Raw genomic sequence first — 25,240 nt, 5'->3', positions numbered from 1 at the left:
TTTAAAATGTCAAGTTGCCTGATGTTTTAAAATCATAAAGCCATTGAGAAAGGAACGCAGAATGAATCTACACATAAATATTTCCAAATGTGAATAATAATATAAACTGTCATGCAATAATTTTGACATTAAATGGAAAAGACTATGTCTACTTCCATAAAACAAATAAGCAAGATGTATAATATTTCAAATGGAAGAAAGCTCTGTTTAAACAATACCTGTATTTGTTAGAAAAGACATGCCCAAATTGCATTAAATGGGCCTTTATTTCAATTTATTTCTTTGATTACAAAAACTAAGATCTGGTGTGCTTTTTTCTTCCCCTCTTTCTGTCCCATTCTCCCTTTTTGTGTCCTGTTTTTTTCCATATGGAAGCCACAGGACAAGGATAGTTCTCCATTTCTAGTCTTACAACTCTTTGTTTTTGTCTGAAAAGCTGGGTAAAACACACACACAAATAATAGTCTCCATGGCAAATGTCCTATTTCTAATGCTACTGGATTATTATGAACAGCTTCAATAAACTGAATATATATGCCCATAAAAACCTGCAAACGGAACAAATTCCTTGAACATTGGATCTACTGAATTAAATTTAGAATTGCTAGATATTTGCCCAGAAAGAATGCCATAAATTACACTATAAAATAAAAATGTAATAATACTTTAAACTTATTTCTTTCAATACCCTCTTTCCTAACCTGTTTCCATTGAGTCATAATTAGATGACCCTCTACCTAGGCAGAAGAGAATTCTGGTAATGACATATGCCAAAATAACAATCCCCCACCCCAATTTTTTCTAATCTACTACATATGATACATTTTGTCAGGCCTAGAAGCAACTGAATTCCATTTTTAACCGACACAGAGAAAACTGTGCGAGTTTTTTGTACTTGATATTCACATTATATATATATATATATATATCTATATATATATCTATATATATCTATATATCTATATATATATCTATATATATATATATATCTATATCTATATCTATATCTATATCTATATATCTATATCTATATCTATATCTATATCTATATCTATATCTATATCTATATCTATATCTATATCTATATATATATATATATATAGTACTAATTATTCTTCACATGATATAAACATGGTGTAATTTATAAACTTAGAGTCAGTTTAGTGTAGTGTTAAGGCACCAAATTAGAAATCATGAGACCGTGAGTTTTAGTCCAGTTTAAGCATAAAACCAGTTGGGTGGCCATTGTCCAGTCACTTTCTCTCAGCCCAAGGCAGGAGGTAATTGATAACTATTTCTGAAAAATCTTGCCAAGAAAATTGCAGGAACTTGTCTGACTTGCCCAGGTACTTTCCAAGAATTAGACACGACTGACTGGAATAACAATAATGCATAGATATATACATACATAGAACCTTTTTATATCTTCTGAGTGAAAACAAGCATAATTATGTCATGTTCTGGAACTGAATTTCACAATCATATTGGTCAGGACTAAAAATTAAAATCAGATATATTTCATATAGTATATGCAATGTGTTCTTATTATGGAAAAAATCAATAGGTAAAAATTGTATCTGATTGTGAGACTGAATCAAAATTTGTTAGCACTTCTTTCTAAAGAAGACTAAGTATAACACAAGGTTCACGGTTTAATCAATGTATTTTTACTTTTTCTTTTTTACATTTCTCTGTTTAGGCTACCTAGCATTAATATACAGATTGCGATGAAATGTAAGAGGTTGTTGAGATAAACAATTAGGAACATTATATGCAACTTTCTGTACTAACTAAAAAAAATGGAATCGTGGCTGACTAAAACTGTAACAGCAGATTAGATGGAGTAGATGTAGATAGAAGAAAAAATCTGAGACCAGAAGTATGAAATGAAGATGATTCCCATTCAAACATAAATGTAAGTTTAAATATGTACATACAGAAAAATACAGTCTGCATTTTGAACTTTAATACTGCACTAAGTGAAAGCAACATACACCTGCCTATACTTTTGAAATCAAAGGTTTTAGACCATTTGAGAATGTAATACAGGTAGTCCACGGTTGTTTTGTGATCATTCAAAACTATGGTGGACCCCCCCCAAAAAAACTACTTATGACCAGGTCCTGAAATTACAGTGACTCCAGTGTCCCCACATAATTCATCCCTACAACAAACTGCAAAGATGCTACAGTGCCCCTGCCCTGCTTATCTCCTGCCAGCCCCAAGTCCAACAGGCCGTAATTTTGGGTCATAAGTAGCTTTTGAGGGTTGTGTCATAATTTCGTACAGTCACCAAGTGACCAGTCAGAAATCCAGGATTACCTGTACTGAAAATGCATGCATGCATGAATGAGAAAAATATACATCAACCTATCATCATTCATTTAGTGATCCTGGGAAGTTGAAAAAACCTGCATTACTAGAGTCATGTGTTCAAAATTCAGCTCTTGGCAACCAGCATATATTTACAATGGTTACAATGATTGAAGTGTCTTGGAGTCATATGATTGATATTTGTGCCCTTCCCAGCCCATTCTTTACTTAGTGATTGAGTGATTCACTAAACTTGAGTGGTTCACTTAATAACCATGATAAAAAAGTTTGTAAAATTGGGTGCGACTCAGTTAAAAACTGCAAAATTGTTTAGCAACAGAAATTCTGATCCCAATTTTAGTCATAGATCAAGGACTAGCTGCATTTTTTAGATCAGCAAGTAGAAAATTCTAGATTCCACAATATACTGTTCATGGAACAGGAATATAGCTTTTAATACAAATAGGAATTCATAATCAAATTACAGATAGACTTTGACTTAAAAATGTAATTGAGCTTGGAATTACATTAGTAAGAAATGCCAGTCGTTAAGCAGTTCGCTACATAACCATTGCAAATCCATTGCCACAAAACATTTTTTGCCACAAAATCACAAATAAACACTAGCTTCTGGGAAAAACATTATAAACTGTGGTCACATGACTGTGGGATGTTACAAATGGCCATAAATGCGTGCCAGTTGCCAAGCCCTCAAAATGCACTCAGATAGCAATGGGTGAGGGTGGGGGTCTGTCACAACTTTGAATCTGAGTTGTAAGTAGCCCTGGGGAAATATCTGCTGTTTTAAGGCCAAAAATAAAACATAACTGTAAACAACAAATGCTAATATTTAAAATCAATACCTTTCTACAAAAAAATTATTCTATTGAACTTAGTATTAGTATTTAGTATTATAGAGAAGTTGAAGAAAATCAGGAAGTAATCTGCTTTTATTTATTTAGACATCTCTATTTACAACTATTTAATTTATATTCTGCCTTTTATTATTTTCACAAATAACCCAATCTTTGCAGTGAACATATCCAACACATCTTCCTACTCCTATTTTCACCACAATAATCCTGTGAGATGAGTTGGACTGTGAAGCGAGATAACTTTGGAGACCAGTGACTAGCCCAAAGTCACGTAGCTGGCTTTCATAGCCAAGGGGGGACTTGAACTCATGGTATTTTGCTTTCTAGCCAGATACCTTAATCACTAGATCAAACTGCCAGTTACTTCTGGTTATAGGTAATCCTCGATTTACAATCATTTCAAGTTACAACAATGCTGAACAAAGTGATTTATGACCTATCTCTGAAGTTACAGCTCTTGCAGCACTCCGGGGGTCAAAACTTGGGTGCTCAGTACTTTACTTAAGATTGTATGGACACTTTAACGTCCTCCATTTATCTTCCCACAATTTATACTCTGTGGCTCGTCGATCTAGGCAACTTTTGCCATCTTCTTGTTTCCACTGGTGACCAAGCATGCCTATCCCAAGGTCATGCACAGCATTTTCCTTGTGACACCTAGGTGGTGAGCAGCTGCTTTGTAAAGGGCCATGGCAGTACATCTCAGTGGAAGCAAGAAGACGGTGAAGGTCAGCTGGGGTGACAGGCAGTAAGGGCAGCTGGGCTGTTTCGGTTTCCTGGAGCCATGCTGTTGGGGTTTTCTGGAATGTTGCAGCTTTGTGCTACAGTGCTGAGCTAGATAGCTGAGGCTTCCAAGGGAGGCTGCAGTTTTGTGTTGCACTCTGTGCCAGGGCCTTCTTGCAGCCCAGGCAGGCCAAGAAGACTCTGAGCCAGAGTGTAGCAGGTAGCCCCATCATCAGTTTTGGGACTTCTTGTTGGCCCACAAGACAGAGTGCAGGATGGCTAAATGGGCAGGGATGGTGGTGAGATAAGCAGTGGCACGGGGGAGTTGGAGGTAATCCCTTACTTTACCAAGGCTTGAGAGTGGGAGGAATTAAGCCCTGGCTGACTTAAATTGGGATGGGTACTTATAACCAGTGGAATTTACTAAGCAATGGCAATGGGGAATGTTGGGAGTGCTGCCGCAAAAGCAATGCTAAGCAATATGACATTGTGCTTTATGATCGCATCTTTTGCAGTGAAAATTTTGGTCCCAATTTTTATCATGCATCAAGGAATACCCGTATTTCTATAAATAATTTATTGTTCACAAAGTCTGTTTAAGAAATTTCTATAATGCTTATGAAAGCCAGGGAAATTTATTTAATATGCCATTTAATCAGAAGACCTTGGGGAGGTAACATTGTCGTGGCAAATAGATAAATATTAAATAAATATACAAACAATCACTCACCTACTGGAAGCTACAACTTAGGTTGCCGCTGTTAATTCAATCATCAAAAAATGTGGCTTTAAACAAAACAACCTTGTTATGCTGAATATATATGGGGAATGACTGTCAGCAATTCTGGGAAACACTAAAATCAATCCTGACTCTTTAGGAAAGGTGAAGAGAAAAGGTCAGATGGACAAAAGTGGAAATTCTCCTCACATAATTTTAAGAAAAAATGAAGATAGTGATAACTGGCAGCACATATTTTAATTATGTCCGAAGAAGTATATGCATTTTATAAAGTTAATTATCAGAACAAAAAACACATCTTATTTTTCTCAAAGCCCGTTTCATATTACATTCATTTAATTTAATAAAGCAATGCATATCTAGAAATGGAAAATTTTCAGTGGAAAAATACTCTATCTCACCTTGCTGGCACAAGACCTACTTTCTTGGAAAAGAATTCATGCATGGGTGAAATCCATTCAGACAGAAAATGTTTCTGCTACAGGCAAGAAAGATGCCATCATGTTTTATCTTGCCTATCCAGAAAAAAAATATTCGCATCCATGATGTTTGTTAAAGGGAAATTCATGAATATACAGAAGAAAGTTAATTTCTATAAATATAAGCTCCTTTGTACCACTTCTTAAAATATCTATCCATTATTAAATCTACAATAAATTATGTCATGCAATTTTAACCCAGAATGAGTCTCAAATAAAAGTGAAATAATTTAAAAGTGAAATATTTTTTTAAATTATGCAAAAACTTAATTATGCACTTGATACACCTAACAATTAAAATTTCATTCAATGGGCTTCAGACTATGCTTTCGTTTGAACACTAAATGCAGTTAATTTTAACTTAGTCAATTAAAAATAGCCAGTGCCAAACTATAACTTAAAACTGGCTTGTTTCAATAAAGCATAGTGAACATTACATAGAAATTTTGTTCAGCTTTGGCCACAAGCTGCAATTAATCTAAAATGGAAGAAGTTTCAAGTCTTGGTATATAACTATACCAGAGGAGGGAGGAATATGCAATATGAAAGTCCAATATTGTTTTTGGTAGGGCTCATTTATGTTACTTTAACAAAAACAGTGAAATCACTGAAACATTTGAATATCTTCTCTACTTTAATTTTTCCATCTTTAATTTTCCATTCAGCAGTACAAATTATATGTTATTAGTGTAATTATAGTGTGTAATCCCAATTCTGTGATAGGTTGATTTGAAAATTTCATCATTAACTATATTTTGTCAATTTGGATCTCACATCAAACTGTAGCTAAAAATCAGGGATTCGTTAGATACTATAAGCATAAGAATAAGCAGTTTACAAGATTTGGTAAACTCAGCCATTCTGTTCTAGTATGGCTACGAGAAGAGAATATTATATTATTTACAACTTAAACTCTGCTTCTATTAAATATGATTTCTTGAAGGAATCAAATTTCATATTATCCTATAATAAAATTCAATCATGATTTATGAAATTTGATTGCTTCAAAAAGCCATATTAAGAATAGCCACACTTTATCCAATTTTGAACATAGCACTAAACTAATTGCTTTGTACAGGTTTTTTATTGGTTAAATGACAGATATCAATCGACATGGATTATTTTTGTTACCTGGAGGTGAAAAACAAATAAGTTTTTTTCTTCAACCTCCCATTTTGTTTTGTCCCATTGGATTATAGACATTAAACTATTTTTCTACCTTTATCCTGTAAAACAAATCAGCTTGGAAAGAACACTTTGTCCCAAGTTTGAAACAAAATATATTTCAGATGCATCCCTAATATACTATATTTGCAGGTCTTTTTTGCAAGTATCAGGGTAAGGACCTGCAATTTCCCCAAACATTGAATTTAAAACAAGAACCTATTTTGAGCATTTTCTTACTTCATAAGCTTTTATTATACCATTATATTTCCCAAATATTATTGCAGTCAAAACTATTTCAATCCTGTGAAATTGAAAGTGACACCACTCTAATTGTATGAAGCAAAAGATGAATGACATTCTAGGGCATGTCATTATACTATATTAAATATATAATCAGCAATTAATTTTAATTTTAAGACCTAATGATGTTACCCATAGTTTCAAGGATTTATATATCTGCTTGCATTATACTGTGCTATACTGTATACCTGAATTTACATAGCATTTCTCTATTTATTGTTTATTTCACAGCATTTGTATGCAACTCCAGTCATCAGCTTTTGGCAGCTGATAAAACTACAACTCACAACACGTATCATAAAAGACATAAAGTCCAAGAATCAACATAAAAACCATAAAGTAACACAACTGCCAGACACAGCAAGTAACAGCTACTCTGATTCCAAATTTATGTTCCAAAACAATAATTTTTGTCTGTTTCCTAACAAATGATTAAGATGACACATCTAATCATCCAGAGGAGGACAAATATATCTTGTTAGGTTGGACAACCACCGAAAACCTTGCTGTCCTCTTGACCAGTGATAGGAATGAATGTTCAGCATCTCTTCCTGCACAGAATAGGAAGATGCTATTTGGAGAGGAAACCAGAATCTGAACCAAAATGTTAATGGGATCTTTCTGAAGTGTACCTAGCAACTAGCAGCAAATGTACCTCCCACAATACTGATATTATCCTGCTAAATATTGAATCAATTTCCAAGTAGTCTTGACAAGCAAATCCAAGCACAGTAATACACCTCTGAAGTGTATAAAGACAGGAATCACTGACAACAGTATCTTCTCTAGAAACAGTTGTAGCTGCTGTATCAGTGAAGATGGGCAAAATGTCTCCTGTCCAGAACCTTCAGCTGCTGTTCAAGCAAGAGTTGCAAGTTTGCAGAACCCCCAAATTGCAAACCATGCCATTTTGCAGAGAAATGTGTCCCCCCCTGAGAGTTAAATTAATTCTAACCTAGCTCAAGGTTTCATCTTGTTGAAATATAATTGCGATTGAAACAAAGTATGCACTGTGGCAATCTAGCTGGGTTCTGTAACTAGGGCATTTCTAGCACTGGAGAGTTCCTCTAAATAAAACATACAATATAAAGCAGCACAGCCAGCTTTCGAGATTTAAATGTTGGAAGAAGTAAGTTTTATACTTTGTGTTCCTACAATGCCAGAGCTGACTTACAATTCTACATGGCTACTTGTATTTTGGAATTCCGATGTTAGCACACACGGGTCAACTGGTACCACTGATTGGCCAGACCAGCATTTTTTACAGATTACTATACCATTTATATTTTTCATATTATTCTTCTCCATTTCTATTCTTCTACTCGTTAACTTTACTGTTTTGTATACAGGATAGAAACCAGAAGAAAATTAGTGTAAAGTTTGCATTAAAAAGCAATTTGATGTGCATATACTAAATCAAATGAGGAACCATTGATTTGAGGTAAAAGCTCCTTTAAATGAAGCAGTTTGCCTTTAGAAAATTGGGTGCTGTATTGTTTTATAGCAGTGAGCAACAAAGGGAGATTTTTACAGTTTAAGCCCCACTGCCATTTAAGAACTCTGCACTTAACCAATTTCAGTCTATTTGCAGAAATTGGCAGGGAAATGCCACTAAGGATTAGACTACAGATATGGGAAACAGTATCTTTGTTTGCCTCAAAAAACTTGTATTTGGAGAAATAGCCTATTTGTACATCTCACTGTACAAATTGTATTTCTATTCAGATGTGAGACAGAATCCACCATGAATTGAAAGAGCTGGTGTTCTCCCTCAAAAAAGGAGAAAGAAAACAAAAATAGATCCAGGAAACTACAGACCAATCAGCCTAACATGAATATATGAGAAGATACTGGAAAAAAAAATTAAAAACAGATTTGTGAACATCTAGAAACAAATAAAGTTATAACTAGTAGTCAGCATGAGTTTGTTAAATACAGATCATGCCAAACCAATCTTATTTCATTCTTTGACAAAGGGACTAAATTAGTAGACCAGTGAAATGCTATGGACATAGTATATCTATACTTCAGCAAGGCATTTGACAAAGTAGACCACAACCTACTCTGTTTCCTGAAAATAAGACCTGGATAATAAGCCCTATCGGGGTTTTGAGCGCATGTGCTAAAATAAGCCCTCCCCTGAAAATAAGCCCTTCCTGAAAATATTGTAACACAGCAGCAGCCATGAGGTGACCATGCTCGCAGCCTCCTACACCTCAAAAATAATAAGATATCCCCAAAAATAAGGCCAAGTGCTTATTTTGGGGGTTAAAGGAAAATAAGACCCTGTCTTATTTTCAGGGAAACATAGTACTTCTTGGTAAGCTAGAAAAATGTGGGATAGACAGCATCACTACCAGATGGATTTGTAACTGGCTGTACTCAATGTGTAGTCCTTAATGGTACTACATCTACATGAAGAGAAGTAAGCAGTGGAGTAACATAAAGTTCCGTCTTAGGCCTGGTACTTTTCAATATCTTCATAAATGACGTAGATGAGGGAGGGAAACACATCAAATTTGCAGATAATACTAAGCTGGCAGGAATAGCCAACACCCCAGAAGACAAGTTCAGAATCCAGAAAGATCTTGACAGATTTGAACAATGGGCTCTATCCACAAAATGAGATTTAATGTGGAGAAAAGCAAGGTTTTACTCATGGGCGGGAAAAAGCAAAGTACAAGTACAGATTAGGCGAAACCTGGCTTAAAAACAGTAACTGTGAAAGCAGGGTGGATTTGATTTAAATCAAGCCTTTTTACTAGTGATTTAAATCGTCTTGAATTAAATCACTAGTAAAAAGGCTTGATTTAAATCAACCCGATTTAAATCATAATTTTTAAAGAGCAAATGTAATCTCTGTCCTGCAGCAGCTCCTCTGACCCACAGTTAGTTAGTTAGTTAGTTAGTTAGTTAGTTAGTTAGTTAGTTAGTTAGTTAGTTAGTTAGTTAGTCTTGTATGCCGCCCATTCCCGGAGGACTCCGGGCGGCTTACAATAAAAAAGGAAAAGGTAATAAATAAGACAGACAACAATTTAAAATACAACAACATTCATAGTTACTGTGGGGCTGGATACTTCAACAGCCCCTGGCCTGCTGGAACAGCCAGGACTTAGTGGCTTTATGGAAGGCCTGGAGGGTTGTAAGGGTCCGGATCTCCACGGGGAGCTCATTCCAGAGGGCCGGAGCTGCAACAGAGAAGGCTCTCCCCCGGGGGGTCGCCAGCCGACATTGGCTGGCAGATGGGATCCGGAAAAGGCCTAGTTTGTGCGATCGAATTGGTCTTTGGGAGGTAATTGGCAGGAGGCGGACTCTCAGGTACACGTTAATGGGACGGCTGGTGATGCAGCAGTGACACAACAAGGTGAGGGACATGGCAGGAAGCAGGTAAGTGGATACCTGCTAACAGGTGCTGCCACAATGGATCTGGAATGGCAGGTGCTCTTTAAATGTAAGGACTCATTCTTGCTAGTAGTTAAGACTCTTTAATTTTATTATTTGCTAACAAAATGAAGGTTTCCTATTTAGCTTGCAGAGCTTGGGTTCATTGAATGAGTTTACAAAAAATGTAAATATTGCAGACTCTACAGCCTCATGCTACATAACTAAGCTCTATTTCATGATGAATAAACTAAATTATTAATGTATCTTAAACAGAAAACTATCTTTAGAATTTTATTAAAATAAATTTGATAAAAATAAACATAAATCTTATTTAAATTAAAAAAAAATAAAAAAATCATTGATTTTTATGCACCCTGTGGGAGAGGGACCTTGGAGTCCTAGTGCATGATCGCTTAAACATGAGTCAGCAGTGTGCAGCCGCTGCCAAAAAAGCTAATACAATCTTTAGTTGTATAAACAGAGGTATAGAATCAAAACCATGTAAAATATTAGTACTGCTTTATAAATCCTCAGTAAGACCACACCTGTAACACTGCATCCAGTTTTGGTCACCACATTACCAAAAAGATCTTGAGAATTTGGAAAAAGTGAAAAGAGTAACAACTAAAATGATTAAGGGCCTGGAGATTAAAATATATGAAGAATGGTTGTAGGATTTGGATTTGGCTAGCCTAGAGAAAGAAAGACTGGGGGTGGTGGTATGATAGTAGTATTCCAGTATTTGAAAGGCTGCCATAAAGAAGAGTGGGTCAATTTATTTTCCAAAGCATCAGAGGGCAGGACAAGAAACAATGGATGGAAACTAACCAAGGAGAAAATCTGGAATTAAGGAGAAACCTCCTAACAGTGAGGACAATTAACCAGTGGAACAGAAGTTATGGGTGCTTCATCACTGATGGTTTTTAAGGAGAGACTGGACAGTCACTTATCTGAAATTATATAGGATCTCCTGCTTGAACAGGGGGCTGGACTAAAAGACCTCTAAGGTCCCTTCCAGCTCTATTCTGATTCTGACATAACTGAAGCTGTGCTATGCTTTTAATCCTAAAATATCTGTTTCTTAAAATGAAAATTCTATATGGGTATTTCACGCATACCGAATCCATGATTTTGTGGCTTATTTTCTTGAAATATATCTTGATTAACAATTCTTTGTTTAGTGACCATTCAAAGTTAGGACAGAACTGAATAGAAATTACAGTACAAGGAGCATACGGTGCCTGCATGACGCACCGTCCTCAAAATTGTGTCCATGCAGCACCCCTGCAATCACATGATTGAGGCATTTGGCAGGAGATCACAAATGACAATCACATGATGTCACACTTAACTACCACACTTGAGTCTCTTAATGGCAAATGGAACTGCTACTGTAAGTTGGCATGGTTATGTGATGCACTTTACGACTGTGTCCTGATAGAATTCCTGGTCCCAATTTCTGTTATTAACCAAGTATTACCAGTACAAGGTATTTCAAATATCTTAAACTATTTCACTTCAAGTTAATCTTAAAGTTTCAAGGTAAATATAATATTGCCTTTAATGTCAAGCCAATGTCATGGGAACAAATTCTTGGACTGTTTTGATCAAGGATAATTTTAAAAAAAGTATTACAAGAATGTAGCACTCTGGCAACTACATAGAGTCCCTGAAACAATATAGCATATCAAAGAAACCAGGGAATACTGTATTTAAAATGTGCAGTCACACTGTTCATAACCACAAAGGACAAAATGCAGCAATGGAGGCATGCATATATTTCATAATAATTTCCTCTTAAATGGAACAGAAATCTGTTTTGGTCTTATGAAATTGGACAATGTGGTGGTTGCTTATTACTGCTGTTTAAGTTACAAGCAAGGGAGTACTAATTGTTTTGCTCATATGTCTATGGGTTCAAATCACTGCTACAGAATGTAAACTACACATTCATTATCACCATTTAGAGGCATAAAATTATACTGAAGTAAAACGATTGGTGATTCAGTATAAAAGCAAGCTAAGAGTTTTCAGACAACTCTTTAAAATGTCCCATAGAGATTAACAAATAAATTTCAACTTATGAAATAAAATGTACTTGGTTAGTAATCATATATTGTCTTTTAAAATAAGATGCGTTTTGCAGTTTTGGCATGTTTATAGCAAATCGGCATCAGTTAATTTTGAACAACAAAAAGATATAGCTCGCTACAAATTTTGCAGCAGTTAAGAAAAGGAAATCCAAACTATTATTTTTTTCAAATTAACTTTTTTTTATCCTGGTATTTGGAACTCAAGAATCTCCTATTTAATACATTCTGAATTTTTAATCCTTTCCTTACATTAATTATGTATACATTTAACACTGTTACAATTCATTCTCATTACTATTCTGAAATAACATTAGACTCCTGGCAACAATTTGAAATTCTTAAAACAGTGCTCAGTGCTTAAAACAATCCTACAATTATCTTGTAGATTATAATTAGCTACATGTTGCATATAAAATAACAATGAATAAAATGAGATAAATTTATTTTTACTTTCACAATAGGCTATAATTTTCGGTAGAAAATTAATTTGAATGATGTCAGAATTCAAGTTAATCATCTAGTTGCTGTTTTCTTATTAATTTGAAGGAGGCCTGGATTTTTCCCTGTAGCTATAAGGTACTCGGTGTACAGTCAGTTCACAATACATACAGTAAAATTATTGCCTGTTTCAAAAATAATTTGAGTGTTGATAATTAAGTCAAAAACTGTCTTTTTTTGTATTATAATTGCACATGAAAGAAAAAATAAATAAATTCATGCCCTCAAGTAAGGGATCACTCCTGGCAATTGCCTGGACAAGTCCTTGCACTTTTCTTGCAACATTTCTAGAAGTGGTTTGCTATGGCATTCTTCCTAAGGCTGAGAGAATGTGACTGGTTTTTTCTAGCCTGGTATCTTTAACCACCACACTAAATTGGTTTTCTTAACTGTATGTAACTCAAAAATAAATTCAAGAGGACTATAATTTAAACACATCCTCAAAAAAGTTCAAACCTAGGGGTTAATTTGAACACATTTCCAAGTTTACATAGCTTATTAGTTCGATGGCTAGAAGTCTTTCTACAAGTTGGTATATTTCTTCTGTTTACATCATTATTGTTTTCACACAAGTTTTTGTGTTAATCTGCATGACATCCAAATTGCTAAACTGGTTCTCAAATAATCTTGTCAACCTTCATACTATTTTCATTATGGCTTGGAAATCACAGCAAACTTTCAATCTAAACTTTCTTTATGGGTTAATTATGAAGGTATATGAGAAATATAACGCTTGATATGGAAACATTTACTGTTCACTTCGGGATTTTACTGAAAGTTTACAATAACTTGACAACCAGAATGTAATATTGTACACTTTAAAACAAATGCAGTTCAGCAATTAAACTCAGAAATTTAAAATAAAATGGAAGTATAATCAGCAGTAAATAGTTTTGTTTTTCCTATCACCAAGCTATAGGGTATACACCCATCATGTTATAATGTTCAACTAACAAGCTTTATGGAATCTGTGTTAAAACTACACTGTATAATGATGATAACTTACTTGATATGACATTTGACTGAAATGAATAAGGGAACTCTGATAGTTGGAGAATAATCAAGTGTCTACAAAATGGATAACATTAAAAAAATATTTGGATTCAGAACCTTCCACATTAAGGCTTAAGATGCAACAGAGCAGATTAATACAAACTTGTGTTCTACAACATCCACTAACAATTCACTGCTAAGGTTGGAATCAAGCAAACTGTTCTTATAGTCAGTTACTCTCAGCATAAAACAAACATAATTTTAATATTCTTCAATCCAGTATTTTTCAACAAAGCAGGTTGCTTGGAATCTTCTTTGAGGTAATTTCATCAGAATATTGAGTTTTTCCTCAGGAAAAATGCCTACATAACACCAGTATCAATGCTCAGTTCCTTGCCACAGTGTAATACATTTTATTGGTGGTCTAATGATCCCCTCTTAAAAGGCACATAACAGCTAAAAGATACCATATCTCTTAATTTGCAGCATTTAAGCAGTTCATTGGAATGCATGAATGGTAAACGCATTTACAGTTCAATCCTGTGACTTTGTTCCTACAGTATATATATTATCTTGGTCAACTGAACTGGAGCTTAGTCAATTAACCCACATTTCTGGGTTCACATGCCAGACAGAAACAGCAATCCATCAAGCAGACTGATTTCACATTCCACAGAAGACTAAAACGCACTTAGCCAGTTCCCAGTTTACTGGGTTGTGCACATATCACGGATTGGTTCCCATGTCCTGTTGTGGTCACCACAACCTTCAGCCTTCTTCCCAATCCAAAATACTTGCTCTGTGATTTCTATTGTCCCCTAGGGACAATTTTCTTTAAAATCAATCAAGTCCATGTACTTTCCTCCCAACAGGTACTCTACCTTCCAAGTTCCTCTCCAACCTCGTAGTGATCCTCCAGGTTTTCTTGCCGGAAGACAGTCATGATAGCTGGGAAGGGAAAGCCCACAACCAGCTTCCACTGCCTTTGCCTTTCAACTCATCACCTCCACCTTGGTACGATCTTCCAGGACTTCATGCATGGCGCTACGCTCTGGAGAAGAGAGACAGGGGGAAAAAGCAAGGGGCGAGTTAAAATGCCCATGTTTGCAGGAAGGGTGCGGTTATGTCACTGTTTTCTCCATGCACACAGGTCCACCATACACCACGCCGGCAGCGCCTCTGAAAGAAAGCAGGATTGGGAAAGCAGAGCGGTCCCGGGTGGCGGCCGGGTGGTTAACTTCGCTCTCTAAAAATCACCGGGCTTCAGCTGCCAAGAAATGGAAGCCTCTCCCGGGGTCCTCCTCCCCCTTGTGCGCGCCTTGCACGGGCGAGAGGCTCTTCTCGCCCGTGCCTCGAGCTGCGAAATGGAGACAACAGCCAGGGAAAAAGAAGTCACCCCCTTTCTCCTCCCCCCCACGAGAACAACGCCTCGCTGGGGAGGGAGCGAGGGGAAAGAAAGGCGCCTCCTAAACTCCGCGCGCCGCTTCCTCGCGCGCATCTCACCTTCTTCCCCGCACCGCAAGCAGGAGCCCCCAAAGCCACCATTTCACCTGAGCCAGGAGCCAGGAGCCGCACGGACGCCACATTCCTCAGCAACCCTCCCACTCCGTTACCCGGTCAACTAGGACGTGCAACCGGGAGGAGCCGCCGCCGCCGCCTAAAATCCGCCCGCTCGGCTGTCGATAAAATCCAGCTAGCCAGGCGCGGGCATTCCCCTTCGCCCTGCTTGGAGGAGTGCAAAGAGCCTGGCGCTTTTCCTCTTTGGCTCCTGCTCTCCTGGAAGGCCTTGCCCCGTTCTCCGCCCTCCCGCTGGCTAAGGAGGGACGCAACCCGGCGAGGAAGGGACGGAAGCCCCCCGACTCGTCTGCCGGAGTCGCCGCCGCAGGGGGAGGAGGGGAGGCGCGCCGGGAACCTCTCCTTGGCGCAGGGAGCTTCCTTCTGGCTGGGGCGGCGAGAGACCGGGGAGAAAAACCCGCCCCTCCAGCTCGCTCCCTCGCTCCCTCACCCTCTTGCTCGAGCTCGCGCTTCCTTTTTTCCGGGCGGCAGCCTCCCTTTCTAATCGTTCGCACACTCTTCGGAGCCGAGCTAGGGAAAGGCACTCCGGCAAGCGGCCAATGGGAAAGCCGCGGCGTTTTTACACCCCTCCCTCTCTTCTCCCGACCAGCCCACGCCAGCGGTGAGCAACGGGGGAGGGAGGATGCGGCTCGTGCGCGCGCACGCACGCACGGGCCGACAAAGGCGTGCAGGTGTATTAGCCAGGCTGCTTACCTTCGGGTATCGCCGGCCGCCTTGGCGCGGCTTGGAAGGCGTCGGGACCTCCCTCGCGCCAGGTTAGCGCTCGGGTAGAAAAACTTCATCCATTCCGGGGGGGGGGGGGTTGCAGAAGGTTAATGGCCAGTATGTAAGTACTGCCCACCCTTCTCTAACTGGTGCCCTCCAGGTGGATTCCGGCAATGCAAAACCGCCAGACGTGAAGCTAGTTGGGCATCGTTGGGAACGGATCTTAAACGCATTTGGAAGGTTCCCGGTTCCGAATATTTACCAAACAGGGTTGTAAGATCTCACAAGCAGAGAGAAGTGAGTTGTAGCATCCGCAGGTATAGCGGGCAGCAGGTGTGGAACTCTTCTGGGCCATGATTGTAGTGCCTTATCAAAAAGTTGATCTTTGCCTTGGCTTTCTGACCACAAGGTTTGCTTTGCCAAAGAGAAACTTCCTTACCAAGAGCTTCTTTTTTTCCCAAAAGGCAACTGAACTTTGTTTTTTCTTTGAAGATGTTTTGCTTCACATCCAAGAAGCTTTTTCTTCAGAGATGAAGATGAGAAACGAAATGTCTTCAAGAAAAAAAAACCAAGTCTAGTTTGTCTCAGCACTTTTGGGAGAACCATGACCTGGTTGGCTGAGAATCTCCATAGACTTCCTTATCAAGAGTGATTGTCTCACAATTACTCTATTCTGTAGCAGTGAAATGATATGTGAATTACTAATATGTGGATTATTTTATAGGACTAAATTCCCACATTTTTAACTGAAGAGCTAACCTTGGGGCATCACTAATGAAACCACCATGAAAATACAGCATTATAGTGCCTGTACATTTTTTCAAGGATGTCATTTCCATGCTAGTATTGTTTTATTATATATTAGGTTGTCTGTAACCAGACTGAAATTGTTTGTTGTGATCAAATTGAATGCCAATATAATCATATGCCAAAATTCATTGGCTCATTTCTCAACTCTAATTGTTGGGAACCATGACTTGGAATCACAGCACTTGAAGGAAAAATTCCACCTCATCTATTCCACAAAAGCTCTTGCACAAAATCCTTGCATGCCCCACTATTGTCATACCTAAACTGAGATGGTCACTTACAACAATAGTTGAAATTTTCAGTTTTGGGAATCTTTGAAAGAAATAAGCCTTTTGCTAATTTCTTAACCTTTGCAGCTTCCTTTTGGACTTTGTTTTCTCCATATATCTACTGCTTTGTCCAATAATTTTATGTCTGATAGGTAAATATTCTTTCTGATGCTGGTTCTAGTTTGCTGCTTTTAATGAGTTCTCTTTTTCCCCTAATTTTTTATATAGTATTGTAATCTTGTGCTTTTATGATACATTATTCTGAAAGCAAATAATAAACCATTCTGAAAATAATTCTGAAGATCAGAAAATGGAATGGTTTTTGTTGTGGTTTACAAATCTCATTTCTGTGGTAAAACTCCCATCCATGGAAATGCACATCTAAGTTTTCCCAAGTTTGGCATGTGCATCTGTTTATGCATCTTGATATAACTACAAAAGGTTTGATATTTTAAGGCGCCAAGTTTGAATTGAGCCATTTCTCAAATGACCATAACATTTTAAAAGTTAGTGAAAGAAAATGATATTCTTAATTAGTTTTCAATCCAAGTAAATGATGTAAAAATTTGAGCAAAACAAATGGAGCCTACTGAACCTCTCATATTGACAGAAAAGAAATTTAAATTGCCAAAACAAAACCAAGAGAACTGCCTATATTTACATGTAGCCTGCTCTTCCAGCTGGCTTATATAATATGCTGCAACTTTTAATATGACTCAAGACTGGGGAAGAGAAACTAGACTGAAGGATATAAATATATCCCTAATTATACAGCAATATTGCAATATTTATTATATTTTGCATTGTAATACTAAAATTTAAAAGTGCCAATGTAAGCTTTTTCTTCCTTAGTATTCCATATGCTTGTGCATTGTAAACCTTAGATAACTATTGTTCAATATTACTTAAATGCATTTCCAACAGCTGCAGCAAGCTTAACAGTTTTTTTCATTTCTCATTTGACACTGCTTTGCAGACTTGCATACCTTGAAAGGAACTAATGACCCAGAGGTATCTACAAAACAACCCCAAGCAATGAGCAATGGGTAACTGTTACATGAACCTTTGACCTAATCAAATGCTAATCTTCAGGGGCAAGAAACAATCCAATAATTATAACTTCTTGGTTTTGCATATGCCTTTTATGAATATTTCTTCTCAGTAGTCCTCCATGTTACTGTTTACTTGGGTAAGGAGAAATACATACACTGAATCAGGGTCTGTAGAAGAAATATCTGTAAAATGTTCTGCCATCTCTTGGCTTTAAAAATCACTGAACTGTGGAATAGAACATTTAGTTGCCTCTAATTTTAACTCTCTTTCCCTTTATAGAATTCCGGTGTACAGATTAATTCAGGAAAGTGAAGTTAATATGGAAACAAAGACCTGTCATTGGCAAAAGATTTAGACCTGAGAGATTGTGGTTTGCTTAACGCTAATGTTGAATAAGTCACAAACGTGGTTCACACACCATAATAAAGCGCAAGCAAATCACATTTTGATCTAAATAAAAATATGAATCCACCAACCTTACACTAAACTTTAGCAGACATGATATAGAACTTTTTTTCATGCTTATGAAGTAGTGAATGCTGAAGCAAATATGCTTCTGTGCTTGTGTTGTAAATAACTGCATGTGTATCTTTTTCTGCAATTTTTAAGTGTCCAAACATATTTGAGTTCTTCCAAATGAGTCACAAGACCATATTTCCCAAGTCAGATGTTTCTGTTTAATGATGATGTCATCTTGCAAAATAAAATCTATATTTTGCCATAAATTAAAGTACCTGAACTATTCAGGGTACTCGTACTATCATCACAATGTGTTTGCCCATTTGTTTTTGTTTTAAAAACAATTTTTTTTTTTAGTCAGAAAAAAAATCTACCTACATCTTGACCAAAGTGTCTACAACATTGAAATTGTTACAGGCAATCCTATTCGAAATTAACTTAACCACTTAATGGAATTTGGAGTGGGATGAAACCAGAACATGCTTGGAAGATGAAGGAAAGGAGAATGCAAGGGAAGAGAGATCTGTTAAATAGTTTGGGATCCAACTGGTTTAAGCCTATTAATCTCAATATTAGGAGTTCAGGGTTCAGGTGAATGGGTTTTAGCTGAATTGGCAATCACTACAGATTTTTTGGTGTAAATATACATGAAGATCAGTCAGCCTCATAAATATGCAAGTTTTGCATTCTTCCATAGTTGAACTTTCAAACAATCTTCGAAGGCAGTTTAGATAGAATACATTTACAATTGTATAATTTGGAAGTCACCAAAGTGTGAAGGACAGTGGTCAGGTTGCTCTGTCTTAAGCAATGAGTGTAAAGTAGCATGGCGCAGAATTGTACTATTATTTGAATACAAGCTAATTAGACTGCCAGGTAAATATTCTGAAAGCACATTCTATTGCATTGTCTGGCTGCTTAATTTGAGTATTTTGCTTTTCTTAGGTGATTAGTTGAATGTTTTCCCAATGATTTTCTGTATAGAGAATCATCCAGAACAGAACCCCTCCCCACAAATGTCTCGTTTTGGTCAGCAGAGGCACCCCGGCGGCCCCGCAGGCCAGATTTATACACCCCAAGGGTTGGATTTGGCCAGCGGTCTTGAGTTTGACACCCCTGATGTAGAATATCAGCAGTTAATCTTGTTGGCTATTGCATTTTATATGTAATATTTTATTATTTCATTTCATTTTATTGCTTCATTTTATTTTTAATGGGAATTATATAATTAAGGTGAAACATTATCCATCCAGAGAACAGGATGATCCCAGCCCTGCTGTTTTTCCGTAAATTCTTAAAAAAATAACTCTGGCTCTGTGCCTAGTCCTGAGTATGTTCAGGAACTTGTTTTATGGTTAATTTAGTAATTAGGATGGGTGATTTATTCTCAGATCCTATGTATTTTAAGTTTTGTATCAGTTGTTTTTTATTTTTTAAAATTTTATTCACCACCATAGTCACTTGGTGTGATGGACAGCCACACAAAAACAAGCAAGCAAACAAACAAATGAATATTATGTGGCCTTGAAAAGTAAAGCTGGTGCAAAATGTGGTAGTATAGGCTTCTAAAAGGGCAATACATTGAATAGCCCTTCACTGGTTGTCAGCTTGCTTCCAGGTCCACTTAAAGTTGTTGGTTTTGACCTTTAAAGCCCTACATAGCAGGGGGCCAGGTATCTGAGAGATTGCCTCTCCAGTTATCTCTACCTGCCCCATCAGATCCAGCAGGAGAGGCATATGTAGTAAGATGGGAGTTCCATCTTACCATGGGACCCACCCCCTGGAACATCAACCCTTACCCTCCTGAGGGGAAGTTAGCCTCAACCCTGGGGAAAGCCCTTAAACTTCAGCAAGTTTTTGGATCTCCTGGTAATAGGGAACCTATGTGCTGGCTGTATTATCTATTATATATATGTTGGCTACCTCTGATCTATATATATTTTCCCTCTTGTGGTTTTTTTTTTGTTTATATTCATAGTTTTTAACTGATTTTGTAGAGTATTTTTATTAGGTGCCATCCAGAGTTACCTGCTGTGAGACAGGCAACCATATAAATTTGACAAGGCAATAAATTCTTCTGAAAAGTTCCAATTGTTTGGTTTTCCTGCTGCACTATCATTTCTGAGGCTTAGTTCCATTTTTACCATATTGAACTTTCATTCAGTAAAGATTTATTGGCAGCTAATGGCCAAAAGAAGAAATTTGAGCTGAACTAATAATGCTTTGGTAATGAAATGAGCCTTTTTTGTTTGAAAGATTGTGATGTATACCAAAGAAAGACATAGCTAGTTGCAATGGCAATAATAAAAACTTTGCAACTTTGCATGCAGTGGCAGCCAGTAATTCAAGATCAAGGGACGGAAGTTGATAGCTTCCACTCTAAAGTTCAAGAATATTATTGGCATTTATTGGCATCACATGGAAAGTATTCATGTATTAGATTTAAACAGACATAAACCCAATTCAGATAATCTTTTACCTGATCCCAATCCCTTAATCCAGGGATGTCAAACTGGCGGCCCACGGGCCGGATGTGTCACACCTAGGCCATACCCACCCTGGCTCTGCAAAGGTAAATAACATTGTGAAACATATGATTTGATCAACTTTGCCTTAATCCTTGGCCTTTCACAAATATTCTGCAACATTCTAACATTGCCAATCAAGAAATATGGGAAATAAGACATGACTAGTGCTAGAATTGTGCCATTGCTGTAGAAAATCAGTTCAATATGAGTTGCATGTTGATAGGCTTAATTTGTGGCATACCTTTACATGTGTAAAGGGCCAGATGTATTAAATATTCTGGGTGTTCCTGTTTTGGGATCTCTATGATTTTAACTATTAGATTATCTCATTTTACTTGAATGATCTTCTGATCTACTGCTGCCCTCAAAGTTTCAAAGATACAATCTGATACCTTTTTGTAATACATTTTGCTGCATAAAGTTACAATAAATAACATGTTGAAGAGCTATAGCTTGAATTATGGAAAAGTCAAAAAGTTTATCTTGCTTGATTGCAGAGTGGTATCTCAATAACCAGAAAGATTGGCAAGGGTGAGCAAGTACTATATAGCAAATCGCCTTTTTCATTCCTTAGAAATTACTCTGTGTTCCTTCATTGTATTCCTTGTGATATCTTCAATAGCTGATAGAATCAGACATTTTCCATGCGTAATTTTCTGGATAAAAAAAAATGAAATGCTGTTGTTATGAGATATATCCCCATAGGCTCATAAGACCCGCCAAGAGCCTAATGTGATCTCCTGCAGAATTGCCAAATCACATGTTAGTCTTTCTCCAAAAGAGGTTGGAGGTAGCAATAGAATACATTTTTTCTCATAGGGTTTTTGTTCAGCCTTTCCAACTTCTAAGTACAGCTAGACTTAACAAAAAAGAACTGACAAGGAGATTGTTGGAATAGATGATATACAGTATTTTGATATTAACGATGCTCAAGGCAGCTAACAGATATAATATTAACACCATAAAACAATAATTAAATATGATTAAAGTTATACAGTTTAGGACACCAGCCTAGAAACCTGGAGACTTAAAGTTCTAGTACCACCTAAGGCATGAAAGTCACCTAGATGATTTGGGCCAGTCACTCTCAGCCCAAAGCTACCTCACAGGGCTGCTGTTGTACGAAAAATGGGAAGAAGAAGGAGTATTGCGTATGTTCACTGCCTTGAGTTATTTATAAAAATAATAAAGGCAGGATAAAAATACCTAATATTATTAAAAATATCAGTGACATTATGGCAGTATAATAACAATTATTTGCATGTACTGTATTAAATATATTTAATATAGTATGAGAAATATTACATAACATTATTTCTTTTAGCAGCTTCTCTCTTTCTTAAATTTGTCCAGTATTACAGTGTTTCTCAGCCCTTGGTGACTGTAAGAAGTGTGGAGTTCAATTCCCAGAATTCCCCAACCACCAGGGAATTCTGGAAATTGAAGTCTACACAACTGAAAGTTGCGGAAGTTAAGAAACACTACCAGGATGAAGCAACTGCATCCAAGATAGAGTTATTGGGTAACATATTTTTCAGTAGCTATCACTGAGGTTTATGTGCCAAATGAACCAAGACACTTAAATTAAGAGCTAAAATATACACTGATTCCACCACTCCCTGGGATCATGAGAACAAGGAATTTGGAACATGATTTATTTTCTTTCATAGAAGTTAATGATTGCATTTCGTTTGCAAACAAGAATCCTTTGTGAAGAGGATGGCTACATAATTCAACAAACTAATAAATAAATAAATAAATTTCTACGACAAAAATTAAGGCCAAATTCTTAGGTAATTCCCAAGCTGTGAAACAATACTGTGAAGTCCATTTGAGAACACATTAACTTCAGCAAAATGAGGCTGTAAACTGTTGGAAAAAGAAAAGGAGAATCTATGGTTCATTGCACTACAGTATTTCATTCCGGTTACCTAAACATGAATCAATGAGGCTACGCTACTTCTATTTAATCTCTTATCTTTAATAATTGCATAAAAGATAATATTATTTTCTTCACCACAGTAACACACAATTCTTTGGTTATAAAAAAATGCAGAATTTTTGCATTATATTGAACAATAAAATATACAGAATCTTCTTATTTTAAGTTTAAACTGCAGCCTACAGATTTCTGGGGCAATTATATGATTGTTCTGCCCAGTGCCTAAAATAAGATTCAGGCATGCATTTTCCAGTGAGAAGAATTTGGTTAGCAATTTCTATTCCCAACTGTTCTAGAACTGCTTGAAACCTTACAATGACTATTATTAATTACACAGCATTCAATCTAGCTGAAAGCTTTTATATTTCGTGACATAATCTACTGAAGTAAAGATTCCATTATCTTAACTAGGCAAATGATTTATAACCCTCTTCGGTATCACTTATGCACAATTTACATAGTAATCTTTATACACGAATAATAAGCAACCAGGCACATTACCTATTGTCTTTTCACCACAACATCTGCTTTTGTGATTTGGGGGCTAGCAAACAAAGCAGCACAATTTTATTTCCTTTTGTTTTATTATGATGGGATTAAATTCACTTGATTATGAACAAAGGGCATAATATTGGTCTCTTACATTTATTTCCAGTGAGCAAGAATATTCTCAGCTTATTACTTAATGTGACAGATCTACAATGTGACAAAGACCATATTTTTCCAAAATATTTCTCTATAAATTATAGTATAACTTACTTGAGACTTGATGCTGGTGATGGTAAATATGTTATAAATTTATTATGGCTAATCACTCCAAAAGACTCTGGATTGCATACATTGGACCAGAGGTGTCAAACCTGCAGCCCCAGGCTGCATCATGCTGTAGCCATGCCCACCTCACATTTAGCAAAGGGGGGGGGAGTTACAATACATCACATGATGACATGACAATGTGAGTTTGACACCTCTGCATTAGACTATACAATTAGAACAATTAAAAACATAACCCAAACTAAAAAGCCACAGAACTATAAAAAGTAATCCAGGATCTCAGAGACACACTAACCACAGTTCTGGGAACAATGCCAGGTCTTAAGGACCTTCCAGAAACTACAAGAGGAAAATAAATAGATAGATAGATAGATAGATAGATAGATAGATAGATAGATAGATAGATAGATAGATAGATGATATATAGGTCTTTGGTTATTTGGGTTTTGTCCCGCGTAAAATTAGAAGTGCCTTGGCAACGTTTTGACGAAGTCTCATTCGTCATCTTCAGGCTTTGTGCTTCCAGGAGCAATGTGAGATCTCGGCTTCCAGGAGCAATGTGAGATCTTTAACTGCCAGTTGGGGTTTGAGCTGATTGGATGGGAGCTTGGCTGTGTTCTGATTGCGTGGAGGTGTGTTCTGATTGGTTGGGTGTTTGTGTTTCATGTAAGGATAGTCATTCATCATGTTAGGGATTCGTTTATCAATAAGGGCAGGCTTCCAAATGGCTGGCAGGCGGGAGGTATCGTCCCGCCTGTTCATGCTGTGTGGGTGTTTTTCTATTTCGATGGCTTCTCTGATTATTCTGTTGTTAAAATGTTCAGCCTTGGCAATAGTTCTGGTCTTTTTAAAGTCAATTTTATGTCCTGTGGCTTTAAGATGTTGGACCAGGGAAGAAGTTGATTCCTCTTTTCTGATTGCGTTTTTGTGTTCTTCAATGCGTGCACTTATTCTTCTGTTGGTTTGTCCGATGTATGTGGTGGGTGCAGGTGGTGCATGGGATTTCATATACTCCTTGATTTTCTAACTCAATTTTGTCTTTGGGGTTTCTTAGGATGGTGGATATTTTTCGGTTTGTGCAGAATGCTGTCTTGATGTTGTGTTTGTGGAGGATTTTGTTGATTCTGTCTGTGGTGCCTTTTATGTATGGAAGTTTTCTTGTTCTCTGTCCTGGATTTTAGTGGGGGTTTCTTTTTGGATTAGGTTGGTGATCTTATTTCTTTGGAATCCATTGGATGTCAGTACATTAGTGAGAGTGTGTAGTTCAGTTTTTAAGTGTTGTTCATCAGCTAAGCGTTTTGTTCTGGAGATGAGTGTCTTGGCTACGGAGTTGATCTGGGCTGGGTGGTGGTGTGAGAGTGCGTGCAGATAGCGGTTAGTGTGTAGATGGTGTGTCCTAGGGAGCCATTAGATTTCCTGTAGACTAAGACATCCAGGAAGGGAAGTTGGTTGTTTACTTCTGTTTCCATGGTGAACTGTATTTTGGGGTGTAGGCTGTTGAGGTGTGTAAGGAAGTTGTCCAGTTGTTCTTTCCCATGTGGTCAGATTATGAAAGTGTCAT

General features: G+C 37.1%; 1 protein-coding gene and 1 long non-coding RNA gene across 3 annotated transcripts in view; one reads left to right on the top strand and one right to left on the bottom strand.

The window, feature by feature from the left end:
* The window catches only part of DAPK1 (death associated protein kinase 1), a 67,045-nt gene extending 51,391 nt beyond the window's left edge, over positions 1-15,654 (bottom strand). The window contains exons 1-2 of one of the 2 annotated variants that reach the window (XM_032213352.1): positions 15,570-15,654; positions 14,446-14,615 (exon numbers count right to left, since the gene is read on the bottom strand). In XM_032213352.1, coding sequence (XP_032069243.1) covers positions 14,446-14,507 — 62 coding nt within the window. In that variant the 5' untranslated portion in view covers positions 14,508-14,615; positions 15,570-15,654. Of the gene's footprint in view, positions 1-14,445; positions 14,616-15,067; positions 15,549-15,569 lie in introns of those variants that run through there. The other variant, XM_032213351.1, reaches the window with a different exon arrangement.
* Positions 15,655-15,800: 146 nt separating this feature from the next.
* Positions 15,801-25,240, top strand: part of LOC116506582 — a 66,604-nt gene continuing 57,164 nt past the window's right edge. Inside the window, exon 1 of the long non-coding RNA XR_004255047.1 lies at positions 15,801-15,894. This is a non-coding gene — a long non-coding RNA (uncharacterized LOC116506582). The remainder of the gene's footprint in view (positions 15,895-25,240) is intronic.

The sequence above is a fragment of the Thamnophis elegans genome, chromosome 3 (assembly GCF_009769535.1).
Source record: "Thamnophis elegans isolate rThaEle1 chromosome 3, rThaEle1.pri, whole genome shotgun sequence".
Taxonomy (NCBI): domain Eukaryota; kingdom Metazoa; phylum Chordata; class Lepidosauria; order Squamata; family Colubridae; genus Thamnophis; species Thamnophis elegans.
This window is presented reverse-complemented; position numbering and strand designations above follow the sequence as displayed.